Source organism: Furipterus horrens, unplaced genomic scaffold, assembly GCF_987537825.1.
Source record: "Furipterus horrens unplaced genomic scaffold, mFurHor1.1.pri manual_scaffold_10, whole genome shotgun sequence".
Lineage (NCBI taxonomy): Eukaryota > Metazoa > Chordata > Mammalia > Chiroptera > Furipteridae > Furipterus > Furipterus horrens.
Genome location: NW_028327180.1, coordinates 26,192,298 through 26,218,475, shown reverse-complemented (window position 1 = coordinate 26,218,475; position 26,178 = coordinate 26,192,298). Strand labels below are relative to the sequence as shown.

The 26,178-nt window shown below is 33.3% G+C and overlaps 1 protein-coding gene across 1 annotated transcript in view; it reads right to left on the bottom strand.

Moving 5' to 3' along the window:
* Positions 1–26,178, bottom strand: part of PDGFC (platelet derived growth factor C) — a 174,742-nt gene that overhangs the window by 48,366 nt on the left and 100,198 nt on the right. Inside the window, exon 3 of the mRNA XM_090288991.1 lies at positions 8,752–8,932. Coding sequence (XP_090145117.1) covers positions 8,752–8,932 — 181 coding nt within the window. The remainder of the gene's footprint in view (positions 1–8,751; positions 8,933–26,178) is intronic.

Sequence of the window (26,178 nt, the reverse complement as noted above, 5' to 3'; positions counted from 1 at the left end):
AGAGTGTTTCACCAGAAATTGCTTCTGGAAGATAAAATCATTAGAAATCCTAATGTGTCTGACTGTGCTGACAGGCGATTCGTACAATTTGAGGAATGGGGATAAATCAGTGATAATTACATATAAACGTATAAATATATAAAGCTAAGCCAACCAAACACACACACACACAGCTCTAGGGAAGGCAAAATGTAAAAAGGTCAGGAAAGGAAATGTAGTCATAGCATACTTCATGGCTCAGCTGTGAAAAATGGTCACATGCCACCAGAATGTACTCAATGAATTTGGATCTTGATGTAATTAGGATCTAATAGAGGATGGGGTGAGGGGCAGGACAGGTGTGGTAAAGATAAAAGAAAGTGAAAGCTTCACCTTTTAGGGTGTGTACTGAGTGAAGTTCATAGATAATTTTAAAACCAAAGAATCAAGAAGTAGCAGCAAAAGCATATTATCTGAAAGTATAGAGGTCAATTCTAAAAGCATCCATTAAAAGAACTGGAGGAAAATAGTTTGAGCAGGGGAAACTTGGGGCAAATGCTATTTTTTGTAAGCCTAAGAAATATTTGCCTTTTAAACTATGTGCAATTATAACTCTGACAAAAAATGAAAATTATAGTAAAAGAAGAGTATGAGGAGAATAAAGACTATTACTTGATGGTTGGAAGTGTCTTGTTTTCCTGACAGTGTCTTATCACATTGCAGAACAAATGCACATCCAATCTAGAACTGTGCCCCAATGCTGAAACTATGACATCAGTGAATTATCAGACAAGCTTGGTGTTGAACTAGAAAAAGCAGATTGTCATTTATCCTAGTTCCATGGGTAACAGATACTGACAGGTGACAAAACAGATAGGCTTTGCTATACAGCTTAGAAAAGTCAGTACAATAAAGGCAAGCACAAAAAGTTGAAATCTATCCGATTCTCTGAGAAAGTCCCATTTTTTTGTAATCCTGAAAAATAAAGAACACATGGGTATGTTAGCTGTTAAATATGCACGCAGGGTCTCCAATGTGTTCCATGAAATACTCATGTTTGTTTGAATATGAAAAACATGTCCCCAACATCTTGTAGTAAAACTCTCTGCATCTTGCTCAGTTTATAGTTTAGAGCAAATTCTAATTCAACGTAGGAACGTTCTGTATCAGCATCTCCAAGAACGTTTGATGAAATGCAGATAACTGGGCAATACTCCAGACCAAGAGAATCATAATCTCTGACATCTGATAATATGCATTTTTAATAAGCTCTTGAGAGATTTTTATAATATATTTGATATCAAATTTATACTAGCGAACTCCCAGGGTTTTTGTTTGATAGCTTTTTTTTTTTTTCCTTTAATCTGAGTTATGACATCCCTCTGCTCTTAAAAATTGCCTCTCTTCCTGCTCAGAATTTTTCCAAACCACTTATATGACACTTGTTTACAGACTGTATTTACATAGGTAAGAATACTTTTTTTCTCCAAAATAAGGTTAAGTTCTTAGAAACCCAGAGTGACACCAAATATGTTTTTGAGTATTTTCACAACAAACTGGCTCATCAAATATCCTTCAGTAAGTGTTGAAAGAATTAACAGAAATATAGATGGGGATATTGAAGGAAACGTATTATTTTATCATTTTAAATTGAAACAGACTGACTTCTGGAAAACAATTCTCTCCATTGGGTTTAGGTTGCCATATTAACTCTAAGGTTTTAAATCTTTGTAGCTTTAGATATAAAATATGAATCAATAAAATGTCTAGCTTTTAAATAGTCTGAATTCTTATTTACAATGTCTGTGAATATCAATTTAAAACGGCCTGTCTGCCTTTTACCATTTCTGCAGTGGTACCAACTGTCTTTTTCTTTCTAAACACAAATTGTGCCATCTGTGAAATTCCTTCTTCGATAGGTAAGGAGTTACTGGGACAAAAAGAATCAGGAGAAATGGAAGAGGAACCATGATCTTCACATGAAAGAGAGCAGCATGTCCATGGGTTAGAAGTTAGGTGGAAAACGTATTAAACAGCTCTTAGCCAAGTGGGAGTTTAGTCTCTTCAGCAATTGTATAATTTCTTTGATGCAATAAAATAATGTCATTTCAAGACTTCCTGCATAAAATATACAAGTATGTTGTATATTTTAATAAAAAACTAATCATTTGAAATGTGTTTCAACTACAGTATCGACATACAGTACTTGAAATACTTCTTTCATTCTCTTAGTACTACAAAAACTCCTAAGAACTAAGTTTTCTCTTAATTTTCCTTTAAGGTAAAAATATCATTTTGAAAGTTTTAAACATAAATTTTCACTTGCTAAAGTCAGTTTAGTATAGTAATATAGCAATGTGGTGCTTTTTGTTATGGATTTACAATTTAAAAGAAAAAAAATAAAACCTTGGGTACATTTTGACACTAATTTTTTCCTATGGAATTAGTGTTTTGGTATTGCTGTTGGTATTTTTATTCCAGACATGTGGCTTTTTTCCCCCTCTAAGAAAGTAAACCAATAAATTTGATGCCTTGCATGAGAGTTCATTGGAATTTCTCTTAACCTGAACATAAAAGTAAATTTGACCTTCAGTTAAAGACTTTTTTTACATGATATTAACAGTAAAATAACCTGGCAAACACTAGAAGGGATGGAAAAAAGACCCTCCCTCCTCCTTTCTCCCTCCAACTTCTGCATTCACTGAGCTGCTTTGTTCTCTGTATCCTGCATAATTAATAACTACTTTGGCAATCAGTCATGCATTCCTTAATGGCACCTCAGGCATCAAGTGTCCTCTAAGCTTCCCCCACGGAAACCATACACCCTACTACAGTGCACACTGCCTGGGCGCTAACTTACCTCTGGGCAAGTCATTTACAAAATCACTATTAAGGAAAACACATAGTTCTGGTTATAAAGTAGCTACAACACTTACGTATTATTCTCTAATATCATCTAATCTCTTTATAGATTAAACAAACACTTTTACTAACAAGAATTAAAATAATGTGGTATCCAAACAAGTGTCACTGATTATGTATATTAAAAAAAGTAAAATTATAAAAATAATTTAAAAATAAATTTCATTGGATTATTGTGAGTTAGTCTTTAGTTCATTATCACCCTATGCCCCTTTTCAGGTAATAAAAAATAAATAAAAATATATGGAGCAACTCATATGGTAGCTATAACACCTACTGCATTTAATCTAAACTGATCCATTCACTAAATAGGAAATAATAAATAAATTGATAAAAAATATTATGTTATTACTTCTGATCAGAAAGCTCAGATTAAAATTCAATAAACCCATTTTAAAAGAAATCAGTGGTATTTGAACCACCCTTCAAAATGTTAGCCAGATTGGAGGGAGAAAGAGAAACTCCTCAAATTGTATAACCATTTAAAAAAATATATAATTACAAGTAATATTACACTCAAGAATAGTTCTATAAATAAGAATAAAACTACTAAAATATTCAGGTTTGGATATACAGTTTATGTCAAAAATAGGTATAGTTTTGTGAAGTAACTGACAAAAATAGGCAATAGTTTTGGCATTAAGGCTGAAATTTTTTAAAAAATAAAACTTTTAATAAGGTGTTTTGATACTGGAAGAAAAAAATTATTTTTTCAGCCTTTGTAGGTTTCTTAACATTCTTAAATAATGGTGCTTATGCTACAGTGCACAGAGTAAAACATACACATCTATTATAAATTACCCAAAATTAAACAAGAAATTGTCTTTTCTTTCTAAGAGATCTGCTGGGTTCTCAACGTGTGTGGCCTGCAAACAGAAACAGGCTGGCACTGTTTTCTTTCAGTTTTGCTTCATTTCTACCCAAACAATCTCTCACTGCTAATCCACCAAGTCTTTTTTTCCCCCCTCTTTGAGCATGAAGAAAAAAAAAAAATCAAAGACATTATTAACTCCTTATGCACAATCGTAAAACCTGAATATATATCATTTGGCATTAAGTTACATGGACTTATTTTTCATTATTTATTAAAGGGGCACAACTAGGGAATATATATGTATATATATATTCTCATAAATAATTCTTGAAAAAAGCATTAAAATGCTAAAAATTTTAAATTATGTAGTAAACCTAGCACTATTTTTAAGGCACAAAAAACTTGCCATAATGTCATGTAAACATCTGATGCTAAAGTTTTTTTCCAAAATAAAACAGCCTGTAATATCAACCTAAAATAGTAAAATTGAATAATAAATTTATTTATTTATTATTCTAAGGTACTTGGAAATCAAGGAAATGATACTGAAATGATAACATTACAGAGGAATGCATATCTATATGTAAAGCATAAAATAATCTTTCAATATTAGATTAGCATCACTTTATTCAATAATGGGTAATCCCTTGTTTAACCATATGCTCTCTCATTCATTAGTTGATGGAAAAAGAGTAAATCATTTTAGAAAGGTGAACATAATTTTTAATGGCAGAATTGCGCAAAAACTGTTTCTGAGAATTTTAACTAATGTATGGTAATCAGAACAACAGAACCTTAAGGGTTGACAAGAATCAAAATGTATACTTTCAAAGAAGGCTGCAGAGTTATCTTCCTTACTCATAAAATACAAGAGTATTAGAATCAATTTTCTCCATAATTACCCAGCAAAAATATGTGACTAAACTCAGAGTTTTTCCTAGGTATGAATAGATGCCAAATAATCATTACATTAATTATAAAAAGAAGGTAAATATTATTATATGCATTAATAATTATAATGTCATAAATATATACTACTTTAAGTAGTCTGGATATCTGGATGTTCCATTCCTCATCACAACAAAAGAAACAAAGGAACCAACAAACAAAACAGTTCAGTTCTTCAAGTAGAGCAAGAATGTGTTCTTGGTAATATAGCCTAATATATCAGGACCAAGAGAATATGTGATTCTTCAGTTTCTAGTTTATGTATTTTCACATTGCGCAACAGCAACGAAGATAACGTAATAAACAGGAAGTTAGCGCAGCTCCACTTGTGTTTAGACACGTCTAAGGGAAAACAGCTGATGGTCTATGAGATATTAATGAGCAGCTGCCACGTGTGTCTGGTATTGTACTAGGCATTCTGTAACAAACCTCAAAGTAGAAAGTTAACAGTCCACTAATAATTTATGGTTAATATAATTTTTATTATTACAAAATTAAGAAATCATTGTGGCCAGTGATCCATCAGTTCATATTTTTCAGTGGAGGGTTTGCATTGAGACCTTTGCCTCTGGGGAACTGCGTGTGCTAAGTATGAAGTCCATCCTTGCCACAAAAAGAAAAAATAGTATCATAGATGATGGGTGGGAGGAGGGAGCTTGGAGGGGCACTTGCCCCTAAGCAAATGGCAGAAGAACTTTTAAGTCTCTTCTCCAAAAGGCAAACTTTCTTCCCTTAGGCTTTCATTCATTGATACACAGATAAGAGTGATGGATCGCTGCACTGCAAGTAATAATGTTGGGGGGAATGAGCGGAGGGAGGGATGTCATTTAGCAATACACAAAGATAATTCAAAACACTGCAAGGCTTAAAAGCAAAAGCACTTTTCAAATTTTCACTCATCAAATCTTGCTCTTTCTGTGGGCAGTTATTGAATATAGGCTGACAATGGCCATGTGGGAGGAGAGATGGATATAGAGAACCAAGACAAAGGATAGGTGAAGAAATGGCAGATAAATTGTCAAAGTTAATTTAAACCCAAAAGAATGAAAACTTGTGAGACTGTAAAATGCATATATCAATAAGTACTCCAAAAAGCAATCTGGCAAATTAAAATCACCAAGTGACACTTATTAAGCCATGTAGCACCTTACTGTCATGCTCTCTGGTTTCTTCCAGCCCAAAGCCTATTGCTGTCTTAAGCACAAAACACTTGAATATAAGATCTCCTATGCAAGTTCTCCACATGTCCCCATTTCCTGCAGCCTATCACAGGTCAGCTTAGTCGCCATGCAAAGCATGTTTCCATAGATGCCAAGACAATGTCACTTCTCAGTCCACTAAAGTCCATGTTGACAATTTACCAAACTATTTCAATAACTATCTACAAATGTACTGAAGTTAATTTTAATGATGTAATCAGTGATACACATTTCACCTAAAGTCTCTCAAAGGCAGGCAGTTTCTGGTGTTAGTCACAGTAAAACTCTGGTAACAGGTCAAAACCACTTCTTACTCAAGAGGATGGATGGTACTTATCTTAGATCCTTATGGTTCTTTATCTCATCTAAAGGTTCATGAATTGACACACTTACAGATAAAAACAGTGTCAGTGAATCTTCTGTTACTTAAGCTGGGGTGAGTGAGTTGTATGATCAACTCAGCATTTTAGCATTTATTTAGAACCTATATTATACCTAGAACTAATCTAGACAATATGAAATGATTCTTTTTATCTTTATATATTTTATTTAACCCACACACCTTCTTGGGTTACATACCAGATAACCCACATGGTCACAAAATCAGAAAAGAACAACCCTTGGTGTCAGCATATATTTTAGTTTTCATGTCTTACTCTGTAACATGATAGTAGATTATTACAAATATTTAAATTAATATAACAGGAAGAGAGTAGTTCATTTAAAATACGAAAACCTCAGTTTCAAGTTTATTTTTGCCACAGGTATGGGATAAATAAAATCTTTGCTGTGATAGAAGACCTACCATTGTGTTTTATGGTAAAATTTAATTGTTTGTATTTAAATATTTAAGAACATTAGATGTGCTAAAACCCATACTAAAAATGTGGACTCTACAACGATAGCAATGACTCCCAAGGCCACCTTAGGCTTTGAAAAAGAAACAACAACAAAAAACATAAATTCTGTGGAGCATGACATGGTGAAAATGTTTTAAGCAGACTTCTAGTATTTTATTTAAACAAATAATCACATTATCAAACTATCATCTATAAATAGTGTTTTTACAGCCTTGTCTACTACTACCAGTTTCCTAATTGAAATATTAAATTTAATTAAATTTATTAAGATATTGAGATAAGAAAAGGTTTGGAAATTAACAAAGGAAAGGACAGAAAATTTGTATGTAATGGCAAAGGTATTTCACAATGGAACATAAATATGAATATTTAAAATTATATAAGGATATTGATCAAGATTCACAATATAATTTATAGCATATATTTTAGAAATACCTTCCTTACCTTCAATCGTGCACAGAAAATGATTCTACTGTTAGTAAATGTATCAATTATCATTTTCAAACTTTGGTTTGCATTTTATTGTTACTTTTTGGCTATATCTTAAACGATAACAAATTTTTCATTCAGTTACTTAAAACTTTTTCATAGACCTGAGTTTGGGCAATTAAAAAGGGAAATTTTCATTAACATTACAATAGGAACATAACAAATGAAGTTCAGCATTGATTTCACATTTTCTGATTTGAGTCACGAATTCTCATGAATTGCTAGCAGATTGCATGCACATGTTTTAGAGCCAAGAATCTACATGTCATGTTCCCAATATACCTACTGATTTGCTAAAATCATTATAGATATCAATTTTCATATTATTTTAAGTGCTGATATAATTGATTATATTTAAAAATTATACTAGATGGTATTATCATATTTATATAAATGCTTCTGAATTACTATTATAAGCAGAATGTGATAAAAGTACAAAAGGGTTTTCAATATTTCTATTGTGGTACAAGAAATAAATACAAATGTTTGAAATAATACATAAAAGGTACAGGAATCTGATACAACTAAAAATATAACAATTAAAATCAGAAAAAAATAGATTTATTAAATTCCAGTGAGAAATTCAAAACTGTTTTTGGTGGGGGGGGGCACAAAAGGCCATAAATATTATTCAATCAGAGTAAATATTGAGATAAGTAGAAAGATTGAGCTAACTACTTTTTAAAATGTATTTTATACTAAAACATTGATTTGAAAAGAATCCCTATTTAATAAGTTTACCTTTCTCCAGAAAAAGATAAAAAGAAGCATGTGATGTACATATTTCTAAAGAGCACAACTAAGAACTAAATTTTACTGGGTGCAGGAAAGTATGTTGCCACCTTAATGGGGGGGGGGAGTAAAGCATCACATAAGAACATGGACTTTCAGGCAATACAGACATGAGTTTTATTCAAATGGCATTAATATCAGATAGTGCTGGCTTTCTAGCTTTGCAATGTATTCATTTAAAATATATATATGAATTTAAAAATAAGAATCAAATGTTCTATAAGTTTGAAATTGTACATCTTTCAAGTAAGAGTAACTTTTAGCAAAATACAGGAGACTATCATATAAGAAAGGGTCACAGAGATGTTAGAAAACAAATCATATGTTATTATTTAATAATAATAATACTTAAAATTAATTCAGGGAGACTATCTATAGTCTAAAATTAAACGGTGATCCCAGTGATAAGTGTAATACACTGATTTTCTTAATTTGTTCCAGAGAAAATTCTATCTACCCTGTGTAATTTCCTATCAACACTGAAATACCAATGAGTAGGGTGGTGATGGGTTTGTTACGATCTTCTAAACGTTGTACAAAACATAGTTTGTTTTATTTATTGATAAGGTATTTAACATGGCTAATGATCTACAGTAATGAAATTCAAGTTGTGATAACTAAAGTGACATTTTTAAGAAGTCAAGCTAGAGAAAGTTCTTTGTTATGCCCGATTCTCCCGTTTAAAAGGGAACAAAGGTAAACAAATAACTGACCTGATTAAATAAGTGGATCTCTGAGGGGTACTTACTGGCATGACAACGTTGTAGTGGATGCAGAACCCCGGTTCAGAAGGAAAATATTCATCAGATACAAATCTTATCCTGATTTGATTTCCTTTAGAAATCTGTTTTCCTGGCACAGTCCCAGAACCACACCAGCGCCCTAATACTGTTCCATCACTGGGGTCCTCAACTTCTACAAAATCATACCTGCAAAGAGAAAAAGAGAAGAGAGACATCGGGTCGTAATTTGTCCATTTGGCAATTCAAATTCCATGTCTGAGGTGCAGGCATGGACCACAGCTATGAGTTAATCTCAGATTTAACGGGGTAAAGTTAACCAAATATTTCAAAAAAGGAGACACACTAAAGAATGCATCCCAACTACAGAAATATGAGTCTTTTATTCTAAGCCCTCTCATTTTACTATTAATGAACTTTAAATTCACTAAATAGCCATCTCCAATCTTAAATATTTTATATGAAGCAACCGTGTCTGACATTCAATTGATGAATTATTCAATTGAATTTCCATTTGGACACGACAGCCTTACTCCAATCTTAATTCCTATTTTTAGTGCCCACTACTTTCCAACTCTTTCATCCTAGTCAGGCTCCTTGATTCAAGCTTCTGCAGAGCCACTTCGTTGCAGACACACCTTTCAGACCTCACTTTGTACTGCCCTGTCTCTGCGAGACCTTCCTGGGTGTTCTCGGATCACTGTCATCTTTCTATTTTTGACAGAAACATTTTCAGTATTAAATATCAATCCACCATCTTACTTACGCTGTTAAACCTGTGAAGAGAGGAATCAGTTCTTACAAACTTTTATTTTATATTGTACTACCCACAGAATCTTAAACATAAGAAATCATGATCATTTTTTTAAATAAATGCTAACTCTGCTTTGCATTTATTAAAAGGTTTAGAGCAGTGGTAATCACTGAGAGCAGTATTGCCCCTGTAGAAAAGGATTCGGAAAATTGTACAGGCATTTTGGATTGTCTCAATGACTGGGGTGAGGAGGGCAAACAAAATGTAGTGGGCAAGGTCCACAGATACTTAACGATGCGAAGTACCAAAAATGAGTATTTGCCCCAGTCCTCCATGCTTTTCAAGGAGTTTGCTGGACATTCATATAGATTATATTTCTGCTATTGTTCATCTGAGTCTGGAACCTATATTGCCTTACATACAAACACAAATATGTATTGCAGTTTTGGTTTAAGCCAACTTTCCAGAAATTCACATAAGTAGAAGAAAGTTTCAATACTTTGAAACCTTACCAAGAGTTACTCACTATTTTGGAAAAAAAAACATATCAGTAACAGGTACACTCCTAATACTCTTTGCATCATAAATAAAACAATTACATATACCCGTATTAGTCTATATTATTCTCAGTCATTATCACAATGAGTCTACATAAAAGATGCAAATATATGACTTCTTCCTTTTATTTTTTTAGTGTAATTGTGCATGTGCATTTATGTGTTTAAGTACATTATTTTAACATAAATTACTTTGTTATTATATCAATTTATATAGCATGTAGGCCATTATATTTATTTTTTTAAAAACTGCACACAAAAATAGATGATCACTTATATGAATTATACTTCAGAATACCAAACAGGACATTGCAAAACTTTTCTTAAAAAGCAACTCTGACATGGTTGAAAACCACTGGTAGATTTTTTCTTAAAAGACTAAATTCAGTAGCTACCATACAACTAAAAACAATATATTTTTGTGCATTATTGAATTTACAGAAGAGAAGTTGTTAAAAAAGGATAATGAACCAATTATAAATCATTGTCCCAAAGAAATATCCAGATTTGTTTTAAGCCACATAACTTCGCTTGTTTCAGCCTCATTTTCCTCGTCCTTAAGTTGAAGATAACTCCCAAGGATACTTTAAGCAAGGAAAAATGGGACAGTACATGTGTAGTGCCTGAAACACTGTAGGCAGTCAGTTGTCACTCAATGAAGTTTGCTCCTCGTCTTTATGCTGCACTGCTACCCCCACCCTGCACCTACCTTTTCACATAATTTTGGTAGTTTGAAAGCAATAAATAAGAGAACTCGAATACAAAAGAGAGAGGTTATTTCTGCTACATCACATAACAAGTCTGGCATTATAAATTACAAATGCATCAGCTAACCAATATAGCCATTGGGGGAATCTTGGTGTACGTGTGGGATGGGATCAGGGAGGGATGAAGTCAGGGCTAAGAAGAGTTGGGTAGAACCGACATACATAGTTAGTTCCAATATACCTGGTAGAGAAGTTGATAGCTACCATTTTAAATCAAAGAGTAATTTTTATATTAAGACTGTTTACTTGTGAAACAAAGCTTCTATTCATAGAGTATCTGTTTGTTCTGTGTCTATCTGATGTAGATTACCACCACTGATAAGTTTGCAGAGAGCCAGGTTTCAGGCCTGGTCAATCATTCTACAAGTGTTTGTGAAGCATTGACTTGGTGGAAAGCGCTATGCTCGATTCTCGGGATACAAAGGTGAAATTATAGCTTCTTTGGGTTCATGGTCCATAAAACACTTTGGTGAGTGCCCTAGTAAGTGAATATAGGAAATACCGTGGAATACTGGCAGAACAAGAGTAATTCTATACAGTGAGATTAGGGTCAGCTTACAAGGAAACATTTGGGCTGTCAATGAGGACTGATTGACCAGTGGTGAAAAGGGGGGAAATGGAAAGGCATTCTAGAGAGAGGTACGATCCGTAAGATGTAATAGAAGAAAGAAGGGGCCAGGCATGGGCAATTGTGAATAGAGGATGGGAAACAAAGAAGTAGATGGAGATCAAACTAGAAAACGAGGTGTAGGTGAAAAGGTGTTTCAGAGTCAGACGTTTGAATAGTATGTTGCAGGTCAATATTGCAAACAGGTAAGTACAGTTTTAATAGGAAGTATGTTTTAAAAAAGAAGTCGGCATTTAAAAAATGTGAACTTTCACTGAAAAATCTGGGTATCCAGCTTTTTTTGTTTGTTTAAAAATTTGGTAATACTAGGTAGCATTAGCCCTAGGGTGACCACAAGGGCTTGGATCTCCAGAAATGGTGTCACCTCCAGAGGAGGTATCTTTGTCTAATTTACTGTATGATCTCCAGCATCTATGTGCTGGGCACACAGTAAACACTGTATCAGTATTTGGTTAATGAAGGAATGAACACTGAGCCTTCCTTTCTTTATAGCAACTGAGGCAGAAACCAAGGGGAAATAATTTTAGATGGGACATGCTTTCTTGTTTTTAAAAATCCCCAACTATTTTTTTCACTGTTTTATAAAAAGTATACAGATGTTCATTTATCTACCTTAACTTCCCATGTCGACATCTAAGTTTGTCACCTTTGCAGCATATGAGGAACAGCTATGTTTCAACAGGGGAGGAACATAGAATCATCACATACTTGAGGAATGCCAGGGAACAACATTTAAAGTGTGGGTAGAAAGAGAGGCTCCTATACAAAAACATCCTGAAAAGGAACAGCAGGGAAACAAGAGGAAAGCCACGTGACTGAGGGGGACTACCTACCATGAGCAGAGCCCGTCGAGAAGAAAGATCAAAGACTCGGCAGTTATGAAGTCGTGTGCAATACACTGCTTGGGCAAGACACATACAGCCAAATTTCTCCTTCAAACCATTTTCAAAATAACTATTACAATCTTTCTAATAGAAAGCTTAAAAAGAAAAGTATACCATATGGAACAACCTAAAAACTAACTATTCTCGTAACTCTTTATTTTACTGTTGTATATTAAAAAGGAGTTATTGGCCATATATGGACATACATGGACATACATGGATTATACATGTTAAGAATTCATTAAGGAACACAGAAGTCTCACAGTGGTCTTATCTAACTTATACCTTGATATAAAAACCACTGTTCTGCAAATAAGAGGAGAGTGACAGGTAAAGTGTTATTTTTTCATGGAAGTTTCTACTAAATTTGATGCCATTAAAAAAACCCACTAATCTTTATGACAATTTCTGGATGTGCAGGTAGACAGCTGGCTTTTAATTCTATATGCTCCCACAAGTCTGGCACCTACATTTATCAGAGTGCTTTAAAAACTATATAGTTTTTCATTCCGTGAAGGTTAAATGAAATGAACCTCTAAAAAAAGTATTGTGTTCTTTGCTTATAAAACAGTAGAACCTAAGATATACTACTAATCGTTTTATAGTAAATTAGGCATTTTAAGATTTTTTTTCAGAAGTGGTATCATGTAACAATCATCCAATTATTCTACCACTAATTTTCATGGTCACACTCAATAACTCTTTAGATGTCTATGGAATTGAAAATTATTAATTCATATCATTATTTACTAAACTTAGTTTTCCCTCTTAATCAGAACAGTAAATCTTGCTAAAGGATATAGTTACAAAAATAGCATTTTTTAAAAAACTTAGATCTTATCCAAGATCATATAAAATGGACCAAGTGAAGATCTGCCTGAAAAGTATTCGCAGGCCCCATTGTTGCTATCAACTCTTCAAAACACAAAATAGAACAAAAACCATTGCAGCTCGATATCATATTTCTTTTTAAGTTGTTTGAAAATATACTGTGGTTGGAAAAAGACTAATGCATTAAATCTAGTCACTTTCCCTAACAATTTGAAATTTTCCTTTTTTTCTGATAGAATGCCATTTGCAGGATATGGGATTCAATGCAGAAGTTGATTGGTTGATATACTACAATATAATCCAAAACATCAAGAAGAAAATAAAGACAGAAAACAATGACAAAAGATTATTCTATAGGTCTTAGCCAAATGAAAGGGAGGTGATAAATCCATTTGACAGAGAAAAGTGAAATCACAAAACATAATCACCTTTAAATGTAGAAATCTTCCCAGGTGACTGTCCTGAAGACATAGTAATCTTAAAATACACTCTTAGGTATTAATTTCCAAGATACACAATTGCTCACATCAGTATTTAAAGGATTTACTAAACTTATTTTATGAGCCAATCAAACATCACTTTCTCACGGCAACATGATACACAGCACACAGTGCTAAGTGGTTTATAATGATCACTCCCTTTCTCTAACATACCCCTGGGGACCCAGGAGGATTTATGTTCTTTTATGTTTAACAAACAAGTCTGGTATTGTAGACAAAATTTTCATTCTCATGTGGGAATTTAAAAACTGTGAGGCTAGGAAGAGTGTTTTCGTACTCCTAAGAATTGTAAGGAGCATACCAATGAAATCAATTCACTGGTAAACATAACTGTCAGACACCCAACTTCCTTCAACAAAAATAAACCAACCCTGCAAAACAGGTTGTTTCCAGTTCATATTAACTAAAGCTCCATCAATTAAACCTACCCCATGAACTATTGAGTCTGAGCATGGTGTGAAACCCTGTGAACAAATAAATGTGGATCTTAAAAAAGCCTCGTCTATGTCAGCTAGAGTCTGAGCTTACTGGGAAAGGTAATAAAATTAACAGAATGGCACTTATTCTACAGTGCTTATTGGCTTAGATTCAGTTTCGCAGAATACTCTTCATATCCAGAATATAAATTCTAGAACCCTATTTGGACACCAGAGTGTTTATCCATGCTTTAACTTACATTGAAAATATTTTTTTAAAATAATAATTATATTATTAATTGCTTTTTATACATTAACTCATTTAATCTTCACCAAAATCATAAAAAAATTGATACTGTTATGATGCCCATTTTATAAAATAAAGGAAAGCTGGCCAAGGTTAGCAACTAAATGTACAGCCAAGGCTACAATTTTGACAGTGAACTCCAGAGCTCACTGTCTAAAGTGCTAAGTGGTACTGTGTACTATATTTAAATTATATGTGCATGATTATGTTTCCTTTCTTTTAAGGCCTGTGTGTCTTTGTTCAAATTAGCCAAATAGTTCTGTTCAATGGATGCAGAGACATTAAGAGCCATTCAAATAAAACCAACCAGTTAACTTGATAATGTGGACATGTACATTTTACAGATATTTATTTTAATTAGTTTGGTAATATTTATATTTAGGCACTCTAATTCTTTATGGAGAGTTGTAAACCTATGTAGGAGGTGTGTTAGTCAAACCAACAAGCACACACCAGAGGACTGAATGAAGACACAAGATGGAGTAATTCTCATGAAAATATGCGAGTTCTACCTGTGAGATACAGTTACGTTGTACACGGTGGGATAGTACATGGTAGAAAATTAAGACAATAAACTTATCTTATTACAGAATAAAAAAACTTCAAAGTTAGAACCCATATTCAATCTATAGAGCTAGAAAAATTAAGCAAAACAAAGTATGAACTGAAAATTAACAAAGGCAAAAACTACATTCAAGAACAAAATTAGAATTTAGAATTAAAAGCAAAAGCTGGTTTGCAGAAGGGACAGTGAGAGCGAGAGTGAATGAGACAGAGAGTATGAATCAAGAATTTATATGTGAGGACTGGGAGAGAAGACAATCATAGATGAAAATGTATTAAAAATTATGCAACTTTGTGCCAATTAAATCTGAAAAGCTTCATGAAATGGGTGACTTACTATAAAAGCAAATTATCAGAGTTGACTGAAAAATGCAGAAAAAGTGAAGAACTCTAAAAGAAATTAAAAGATTGTCAAACAGTGATAAATGAAAAAGAATCGATGGTATGGGGTTCATAGGAGAGTTCCGTTTGACTTTAAAAGAACCTTTAATTCTAATTTTATATAAGCAATATTTTTAAAAATTAAAAATGACAGATATCTGTCTAATTAACAATAAAATAAGTTGGCTTAAGTCTTGTGAATACAGTTAAAAATACTGTATTCTATCCTTCAAAGTAGCTAAGAGACTAGATCTTAAATGTTTTTACCACATCAAAGAAATGGAATTATATGGCATTATGGAGGTGCTAGTTAGCTGTTTGGTGGTAATCACACAGCAAAATGTAAGTGTATCAACACTTAAAGTTACACAACATTATGTGTCACTTATATCCGAATAAAGCTGGAAAACAAAAATCTCTTATAATTGGAAAAAACTTTGCATCAAAGTTCCTTCAAATGTCAATACCAACCATTACAAATTAAAACAAACTTCACTCATAAATTGAGGAAAATATGAAAATCCCAAGTACAATTTAATCAAATATCATCCATCATTGGATTAAAAGATATAGTACTTCATGATAGAGTATGGATTTAGTTCTTGAGCATGAGAATGTAAATATGACCTTCTAGAATATTAAAAATATGATCATATTAATAAATTCTAAAACAACATGATAAATTAACTACTCATATAAAAATTAAGCAAAGTGAATAGCAGAAAACTTTCATGGTAAAAAATCACTTAACTGAAACTAACTGTAAATTTTATAGTAGTCATTCTCATTGAAGTTAGAACAAAGACTGAGTTGACCATTACGAGCATTATTTTCAGGTTTTAGGGGGAGGTTGTAGCTATTTTAGTAAGACTTGAATGAAAATAAACATTGTAATAGATAAAGAAGAAGAAAATGACTTTTAGTGGATAATGAATTCCCTTGATATAGACTATAGTAGGGTAAGCCCAGCGACTGGAAAAGCTTGGAAATAATCATGTGAGGAATGAGGTGGCTTGGAGTTTGGAAGGGGATGAAGGTCACATGCTGTATGTATATATTTTTAAGGTTAACCTGATGATACAAGTTAATGTGGGGTATAAAAGAAAAAAATGACTCCAAAGTTTTTGACTTTACAAATCATCTGGAATCAGAAAAGAATTTAGCGAAGTGACTAAATATAGGATCAATATACAAATATCAATGCTTTTTCTTTATGACAGCAAAAAACAGAAACTGAATAAGGAAAAGTGTTTCATTGCAGACTTATAAAATGCACAATAGTTAACCAATAAAGTATAAGCATAGTAGTTAACCAACAGAGTATAAATACTATATGAGGAAATACACACAATATTACTAAATGACAAAAAAGCATAAATTTACCATAATTTATGAAAATCCCAACAAAGCTGCTAAAATATTTGTACAGAATGATAATCATACTAATAGAGAAAATGGTATGTAGTGCATGTTACGTACCAGATACCTGATAAATATTAACTCAATCTTCTTCATAGCTACTATTTTTATACCCATATTATAGCTGAGAAAACTGAGGTACAGGAAGGTAATATAACAAGGCAAAAGTAGTTACAGTCAAGTCTAACGGAACTAGGCAGAAATCTTGCTTTAGACTCCAGAGCTCGTATTCTTAGCCATTACAGATACTGTTTCTAGTTAAACAGGACACAACAAAGACTTAGCAACTCAATATGTCACTATTTGTAATCCACCATTGAGAATTCTGATTTAAACTCTCCAGAATGTCTTTAAAATGAGGAAACTATTAATTAATTATCATTGTGAGAATTAAATGACAGAATGCATATAAGGTGTTTAGAATAGCCCTTAACAATTAAGTGGATCAATAATCATTTTTAAATAATTGTTATCATTGCAACCATATATGCAATCCCTAGGAGACTCCACTCAGTAAGAGTGGACCCCAGAGTCCTTCATACAGTGATAAGTTGTGTAGATCACTACTTTTGGCTCATGGCAGACCACAGCCTCCTCAGACATTCTCCCCTGTGGGAGATCTGTACTGAATCTAACTTGCCTGAAACAATATAAGCGCATATATGTTTGTTATTATTATTAACAGTTGCTCCTTTCACTGTAGTAGAAGACAGATTCATCAATAAATTGCAAAAATAATAAAAACATTTTGTGTGTCAGTATTTTATATCCTATATCCTAAAAAAGACACAATAATAACATCAACTTAGTAATTGTGGGGATTAAATGAATTAATACATAAAAAGCATTTGCTCAGCATTTTTTCCAAGATTGATCAGTTGTTGATATGTAGACCTATTCTCAGTCTATAACTGCCTCTGTGTAGCTATATATTTCTATAGAAACACCACCTTATATCATTGTACCATTAAGGAAATAATGCCAATATTTAGAATATGTCAAGTCAGAGATTTGGTATATTAGTGTTCCTCTGTACTCTGAAGACCACATTTAGTACTCCACTACTATCATGCAAATTGTTTTACAAAAAACTCTCATTAACATTTAAGCCTGCCTAGTGAGATGTTCTGTGGCATGTGGTTATTTATTAAATGCATATTGAGTGAGTCACTATTAAATTAGTAATAATTAAATAACAGTTCACACGAATACTTGACAATACAGGGATTGGCAAAAGTAGGTTTACATTTGTGAGTACATAAAAGTTTATTCTTGTATTATTATTTATTTATTTATTATTGTGTTATTTATCACTGTTAACCTTCTTTTGCTCACCCCTGTACACCTTTATTGTATGTGCCAACAACTGAACCACTGTAGTACTGGAAAAAAGTTGAGGAACTAAATTTAAAAACGAAGTATACATACTACTTAGACTAAAGCAATTTTTTTCTCTCAAAAAATTATCACCTTGTCATTGTCCCTTCTACTTCAAATACACATGGTAATAATAAAGAGAGAATGTGCCAGTAGAGGTAGATGGGTATAGGAAAATGTAGGACTGCCTCCAATGCATTCCAATTATTGAACTCAGGATATTAAGACTATTAATATGGGAATGTATATATCAAGTGGTACTTAAAGGGCATCAAAATTTAAGATTAAGAAGGAAAAGCTATGACGATGCTCTCTCATCTACCCACCCTCAAAACTGTTCCAGGCACTAGGAAACCCAAACGTAACCACTACAAAAAGGTGCCTACAAGCTGCTCCTTTTGCGCAATCTTTGAGTAGCTGAATGTCATTGCCTAAATATATTTATCAAAGGTCGTGACATCATTAATCAAGGCGTCTTTGAAGACTTTTGCCATAGGTCAGATTCTTTCATTTATTACCAATGCTGTATCATCCCTATACTTACAAATACCAAGGTACTCTAGGCGTGAATTTACCCAAGGCTAAGAGAAACATTTAAGTAGTGTGATAATAAAATTGGGACATGCTTCACGTAATACTTATAAAAACCTTACCATGACTTCAGGCCTGATTTTAAAAGAAAAGAAAATATTTAAATGGCTGATCAGCAACATAAGGTATTTTTAAAAAACTCATCTATTTAGATATGCAGATTTACCTTTTGGTGATCACGTCTATGAAAATGATATGGTGAATATCTTTTAGAATATGCCAAAGTAAAGTGTAAATGTTAATCCTTTCAGGATATCAGAGAATTTCAGGTACAAGTCTTGAATATGAATGTTAAAAAACTCTAAGTATTTATTTTGAGCATTTATATTTATTGAATATTTATTTTATAATGAAATAATTTCTCCTAAGTGCATTCTGAAAAAAATCTTCTCAGAGTTTAAAAGAACTTTTAGGCATTCTAGCATAGTTCATTATTTAACTTTTGACATTAGCAACAACAGATCCAAACACTTGTAATTTAACAAACATAAATAGATGAACAGAATATTACAATCCTGATTGATGAACAATTTATTTTAAGGAAATAGGTATTACAATATAAAATGGCTCTAGGCTGCTTTAAGAGCCTCTTTGGCAAAATAAAGAAATTAACTAGATAGTATAGAAGGTTATTTATTAAAATCTTAACTCTTTTTTTCTGGTTTGAGAGCCAAAAACATTTCCTTTTGACTGTGTGGGAGGGAGCAATGGGGAAAAAAGTGGAACAACTGTAATATAAAAACAATAAATAAATCGAAAATTTTAAAAAAATAAAAAAATGTTTTCTAGAATCTTTTAGTATTTTCCAAGGTCTGTATGTCTAGCACTATTATCATGAAGTTATCATAACTTGGGCAATATCTATAAAAGCCAACTTACAACTACCAATGCATTATGAAATATATACTAATGGAAGTGTTGAGAGGCTAAGCAAATGCACTACACAGTGCAGTGCGCTGCTACGCAAGGTCCAAATTAGAAGTCGTAACCCTCTCAAGGGAAGTGGCTCCACCTCCACTATAAATGTTACAACTAAGCCACTTTTAGAAAACACTTCCAAAGTGCCAACTGGTAAATGGGGGAGACCTACAGCTACCATAGGCTCAAGTGCTGTCTTGCAGAACAAAATCCTTTTTATTCACTGTGTAGCACAAATCACACCTTCAAACGTCAGCCTTTACAACACAAAAGCACATTTCAAAATTCATTTGACTTAAGTTCCATCTGACTCTTTGGATAAGAAATTTTTATTATCTAATGAAAATTCTTAGTTTTCTAAACTCTCTAGTTTTTTATTCATCTATACTGTCTAAGTTATAAGGATATTTCAAACAATTAACAGGAAATTTACTTCTATTTTGTATGATTTCTATCTTCTCTGTGATCACTATATAGAATATATGAATATATATTTACATATATGTGGGGTACATATAGGGTTGGCCAAAAAGGTCATTTAGTTATTTCCATAAAGTAAAAGGCACATTTTTATTTTCACAAATAACTTTGTTCATTTGGATATTCTGAGAATGTTGGCTATCTCACGCTATTGGCTTCTAGTGGGTAGAGGCCAGGGTGCTGCTAAACATCTTCCAATGCATGAGACAGCCCCACAGCAAAGAAGTATTTGGCCAAAATGTCAATGGTACCAAGAAACTTTGCAAACCACTTGTGACACATTCGATCAGTCACAACACCTTCTCCACACACTGTACAAATCTTTTGCATTTCAGTTGCATTTTTACCTTTCTTGAAAAAATAAATCATAATGCACCAGAAATGTTGTATATATTCTTCCATCTTCAATATTAAAATGACTGCACACAAATTATCCAATTTTGATGATTTTTTAAATGCATGCTTATATGGCAGCTGTCACAATACGATCTAACAAAATTGTTTTAAATGATATTAAAGACAACTAAGCATTACTAGAGCCATCGTACAGAAAAAACTAAACAAACTTTTTGGCCAACCCATTATATATATATATATATATATATATATATATATACACACACACACACACACACACGCACACACATATATATATACACACACATACACACACACACATACATGTGTATATTTAGGAAATAAAAAATAAGAGTATAGATATAATAGGTAAAATGATACTTATATTGCCTTCATTTTTATATTACTGTAGGTAAGCATATATTTACTATAAGGATGTCGATTATCAATCTATACAATTAATCTTTTAGCACACTTCAAAGACTTTTTAAAAAGTATGTGAATGCCAGAGACAGAATTAGGTAAAGGCTGGTATCAATTTTTGTAAAAAAGTATTAAGAAAAAAAAATCCAAAAACTTTATAGACATAGACACCTGTATGATTACCAGAGGTAAAGGAGAGTGGGGAGAGGTGGAGGAAGGGAAGTGGGGAATAAACGGTGAGGGGAGGAGACCTGACTTGGTGTGGTGAACACACAATACAATATACAGATGATGTATTTTAGATTTGTACACCTGGAACCTGTATAATTTTATTAACCAATGTCACCCAAATAAATTCAATTAAAAAAAAAGGTTTACTTAACAATTTTGAAACAAGCAATCTTCACTAGAAAACTGGATTCTGCAGAGACTAAAATAAACCATTTAATGAAAATTTAGTGAAGTATAGACATTAATAACATCTCTGCGATTTCAAATCTTGACAAAAAAAATTTAACCTCGTTCATGAGAAATTTAGAATATCAGAAATTAGAGAAACCATCCATCCTATTCATACCACATGTGAAAAATATGAAAACAACTTTTTGACTCATGTGTTCACTTTTTTCCCCATGACCAAAGATATATGGTATATATGGGATTATATTTGCTACAGAACCTGATTATAGAGTGATTGGAAAAAAAAAAAAAGACATTTCTCAAGAAACAAAACAAAACAAAAATCTTCATAAGAAAGGAAACATTTCAGATTGTTAGGTGATTTGATCACTGTATTGAGTCCTGCTAAGGCGATTACTTCATATTTTGCAGCATGAAACAGGAAATAAAAACTACTAGGCTTAGTGCCCAGTTGGCTAAATGCACCTTTCTGGGCAATCTCCCTAGGCAAGGTTTTTCTGGCTTTAGGTTTGTTTTATTTTCCTCTTCTCACTTTTAAAATTTTCCTTTTGCTCTGTACTTATTTCTTTCCTTTTCCTGTTAAAATTACCCCTTCAAGGTGCTTTAATAACCAGGATTCCTACCATAGCCTTTAATAGGGTCCTATGCTACCAGAAAATTTAGCAGTTTTTAACTGTTTCAAGTGTATCACTCACTCCATTTCCTCCTTTGCTCCAGATGTTTTCCCTTAGATTCTCATTTCTTGACAGAAATAGGATAGCCTTTTTGTATTATCTCATGACTTCTATTCATATATCCAGAAATTTTTATCTACCTACTAATTACCTCAACTTCCCTCTCTGAAAATGCCAAGAACCAATCATTCATTTCACTTCCTAATTTTATTAGTCTTATAAACACAAATATAATAAAAATAAAGAGAAACACACCAAGTCATTTGGTAATGTGAGAACCTCTGATTAATATTATTAAAGTAATTTGATAGAACCAAACAGAAGATAGATTTCATTAGTTCAGAAAAACTGTGTTAATTGCTACACATACAGACAAAATCAAGGCCCAACAAGTAGCCACTTGTAGTAATTCATGTATTCTGGTATCAATTACAAAGCTGATTTCATTTTCACTGAAACTAGAGTTTAAACATGAAAATATACATTTAAATGGTTTTAATATATTGTATAACATAGGGTAATTCTAAAACTAAACTTAGAATATAAGCTCTTTAAAGGCAGAAATTGCATTTATTTTAAGTCTTCATATCCCCAGACTTCGTCTACTGTGGACATTGTGGCATAAGCAGCGGTCCATTCCATTTGACTGGTAGAAGAACTGAAGTATTTCAAACGATGAAAGAAAATAAAAGATGAAGCCATGGGCATTCTCTCTGTGCCTCACCCAAAACTTCAATGCAGGGATCTGAGGAAACACAGACAACCTTTCATTCTACTTGTAGGCCTTTGGGCAACTGAGTAGCTGTGGGCTACTTGGTGCTTTAGTCATCTCTGAAGCTCAACCTGGGCGAGACAGCATATTTCACCAGATGGCAAATATGATCACTTTTTTTTTTTTTTAGCACAGCAACTCCAGCAATAATATTCTTGTCATAGGTCAAGAACGTACTTTACATCACCAAGTTATGACTAATGGGTTCCAAGCACATAACAGCGGTACATTTCGTTGGATATACTTAGAAATTGCGTAATGGCAACGTTTTAAATATTCAGCACGGAATCCTCTAAAACAAAGGATTCCGTGCTCAATATTTGAAACGTTGATTGATTTAAACCTCTTACTATCCATAATATTACTTCCAATGCTCCACTTGGCATGTTTTCTCCTATTCTTCAGATTTGAGCTAAGTAGGAGCTGCTCTGAGAAGCTGCGTGTGAGTCCCAGAGGCAAAGGTCGAAACATTTCACAGATGGTCCACACCACACCCATTACGATTTTGAATTACACTTTTTAAACGCTTGTCCCCTTCCTAGTCAATGCTTTCTGGAGGCCAGGGGCCCTGCTAAGAATTTTTTTTATTCCCCAGATTTAGCGCAGCATTTGGAGGACATGCAACAGGTAATAACTGACTGTTGTGTGATGAACAGATGAATGAGTTTACACACACATAATATGCTAAGATACACACATATACAAATATATGTAGACAGAGTATACTACCAAATAGTCATGGTGTTGAAGTGTTCCTATATAACCAATATTTATAGTAAACATTTTCCCCCTTTTTTTCTCTAATTCTGGCTATTCACAAATTAGCATAACTAATTTTCTCAAAAACACGCCAACAGCTTTTTAAAAAAGTACACTAGTCTTTACTCAAAGTAATAAATTAGACACTATCTTCTAGAAATTCATTATAACATTAACCTTCATTTTCTCACATAGTAGCCATTGCTATGGTGAACACTTTGATTTGCTCCATGCACTTGGCATACTATCTTCATACCTGTTACGTAACGTGCTGTATTTAATTCCACAATTTAGGTATCTTACTGTTTCTTTTTCAAATGTGCCTCCCCTGAGTAGGGACATTTTCAGACCCCACAGAAAGCTCAGCTGAGGACACATGCCTCTTCCTCAATAGAGACCACGGAACACAAAAGTAGTACTCACTACATATTCCTTAGTGAACTCAAGCGTATCCCTATTGCTGATCAGTTTCCAAGGAAGTAACAAGCCAGATGGAAGATGAGCTTTCTTTCTAATTCTTCCTCACCTGCCTTCTTAAACAGGCGATTAATGAACAATGAAGTGTTCGATGATTAATCCCTCTTTTCTGTCACACATGGTCTATCTCACAAATTGTTCACCTATTTTTGTTTATTTCAAAATATTTTGTTATTTCTTCTCTTCATACAGAAATCCAGATTATTCCAGTAGCCTCCACAAAAGCCTCTCAACCCACACACTTTCTCCTCCTCCTTCCATGCACCATTTCTCTGCACCACTGCGAGGCTCTTTACATAAAACCAGGCCTTATGTTATCATGCCATTTTCATAGAACATATACTGTCACACGGGCTGCATGCAAAACTATCAACAGGAATTTATTTCCTTCTCCAGCAACTCAGAGCCTTGGACAGTCTATTTTTCACTCACATGGAATACATATAATTCTGGGTTATAAGCTGGTGTTTTGACAGTTGTGTTCATATAAGCTTGTTGTTGAGAAACTGATCACAGTTCAATGTACCATTCAATTCAGATTTTGAGTTATCTCACCTAAAGGCCACATTTTAGTGGTGATTTCATGAAGGTAAATATTAAGTTTTGATGTCTCTTGACAGACATCCTGCTAATGACCTCCTATCAAGCTATTCATTACTGTTTAGATTTCTATACCTTGCAAATATATTCTGTTCTTCACAATTTAGCATTTAATTTCAAATTACCTTGTTTCTTTCTAGCATAGGTATCTCTGGCTAGTGTAGATATTCCCTGAGGGCAAGGTTATGCTCATACATCTGCTCTGTTGCTCAGGCCTCATTAACTTTGATGGGAGTTCAATAAGCACATATTAAATACCTCATTATAGGAGAGTAAATTCACATAATCTAACCACAGCACAGTAAACCAGAGCATAATTAAATTTGAACTTTGCATCAATTTTAAAAGATTTGATGACCACAAACTCCTTTTATTAGCAAACAGTTTGTAGATGGAATTATATGTTGTAAACCAGTAACTATTATCAAAATCATCAAATGGGCAGTAAATTGTTCAAGTGATAATGACTTTATTACTTAATGATTTACACTCTTTTACAAGCTATTGTTTTTATTTAGTTTTATGATGAACAGGAAAAACATAATGATGTTTTCATTGCCTAGCAAACAATCTAGCAGCTAATAGAGACTGTGAGAATTCTATTCTTATATAATATTATACCTTAGAGAACAAAGGTTTGAATACCATCTCTAACATTTACTACTCTGTATATTTGGACAATCTTCATGTCCTCTTTTAGCCTTTATTCTCCTTTGTAAAATAAGGATAATACCTACTGTGCAGGATTGCTAGAAGATTAGAGTCCATGAGGGTAACTAACTAGCTCAGGGCTTGGCAAATAGGAGGTGCTCAATAAATGGCACCTCTCTAATTGGCTTCTTTACCCAGGCCCTCAGCAACTTTCGAACATCAGAAAAGGAATACGACCCTGGCTGGGTAGCTCAGTTGGTTGGAGCATTGTTCTGATACACCAAGATTGTGGGTTCAATCCCCAGTTAGGACACACACAAGAACCAACCAATGAATATATAAATGGGAGAGAGAAAAAATTGATGTCTGTCTGTCTGTCTGTCTCTCTCCCTCCCTCCCTCTCTCTTTCTAATAAACAACATGAAAAAATAAACAAACAAAAAGAACGCAGTCTGCAAATAGCCTGCAACATTCAGGTAATTTCCTTCCCTCCCTTGCTTTCTTCCTCCCTCTTTCCCTTGTTCTCTCTTTCTTCCCTTCCTTTTCAGACTACCTGGAAAGCTTTGAACAGATTTTGAAAATGCCTCTTTATATTCTAAGACATTCTTTATATTCCAATTGTTGAGCTATATAAACAAGTAACTGAACTTTGCTAAGCTCTGAAGAAGAGAATCAGAATTTGCAGCACAGCGCCCTACTGTTAACAGTCACTTATTTGTAAATTCTTAATCCAGATATATAGTAGGTAAACTGATCAGAGACATTTTCTTCTCCTCAAAATACCCTAGGCTGACATAGATTTCAGGCCTCATTTCCACTGAGATTAACCCCGATGCCTCAGCAAAAACAGTGGCTACCACAATCCCATGAAATAATTTTAAAAGCAATAAATTATGACTGGTTCCATTTACACAAATATTTTGCTGTC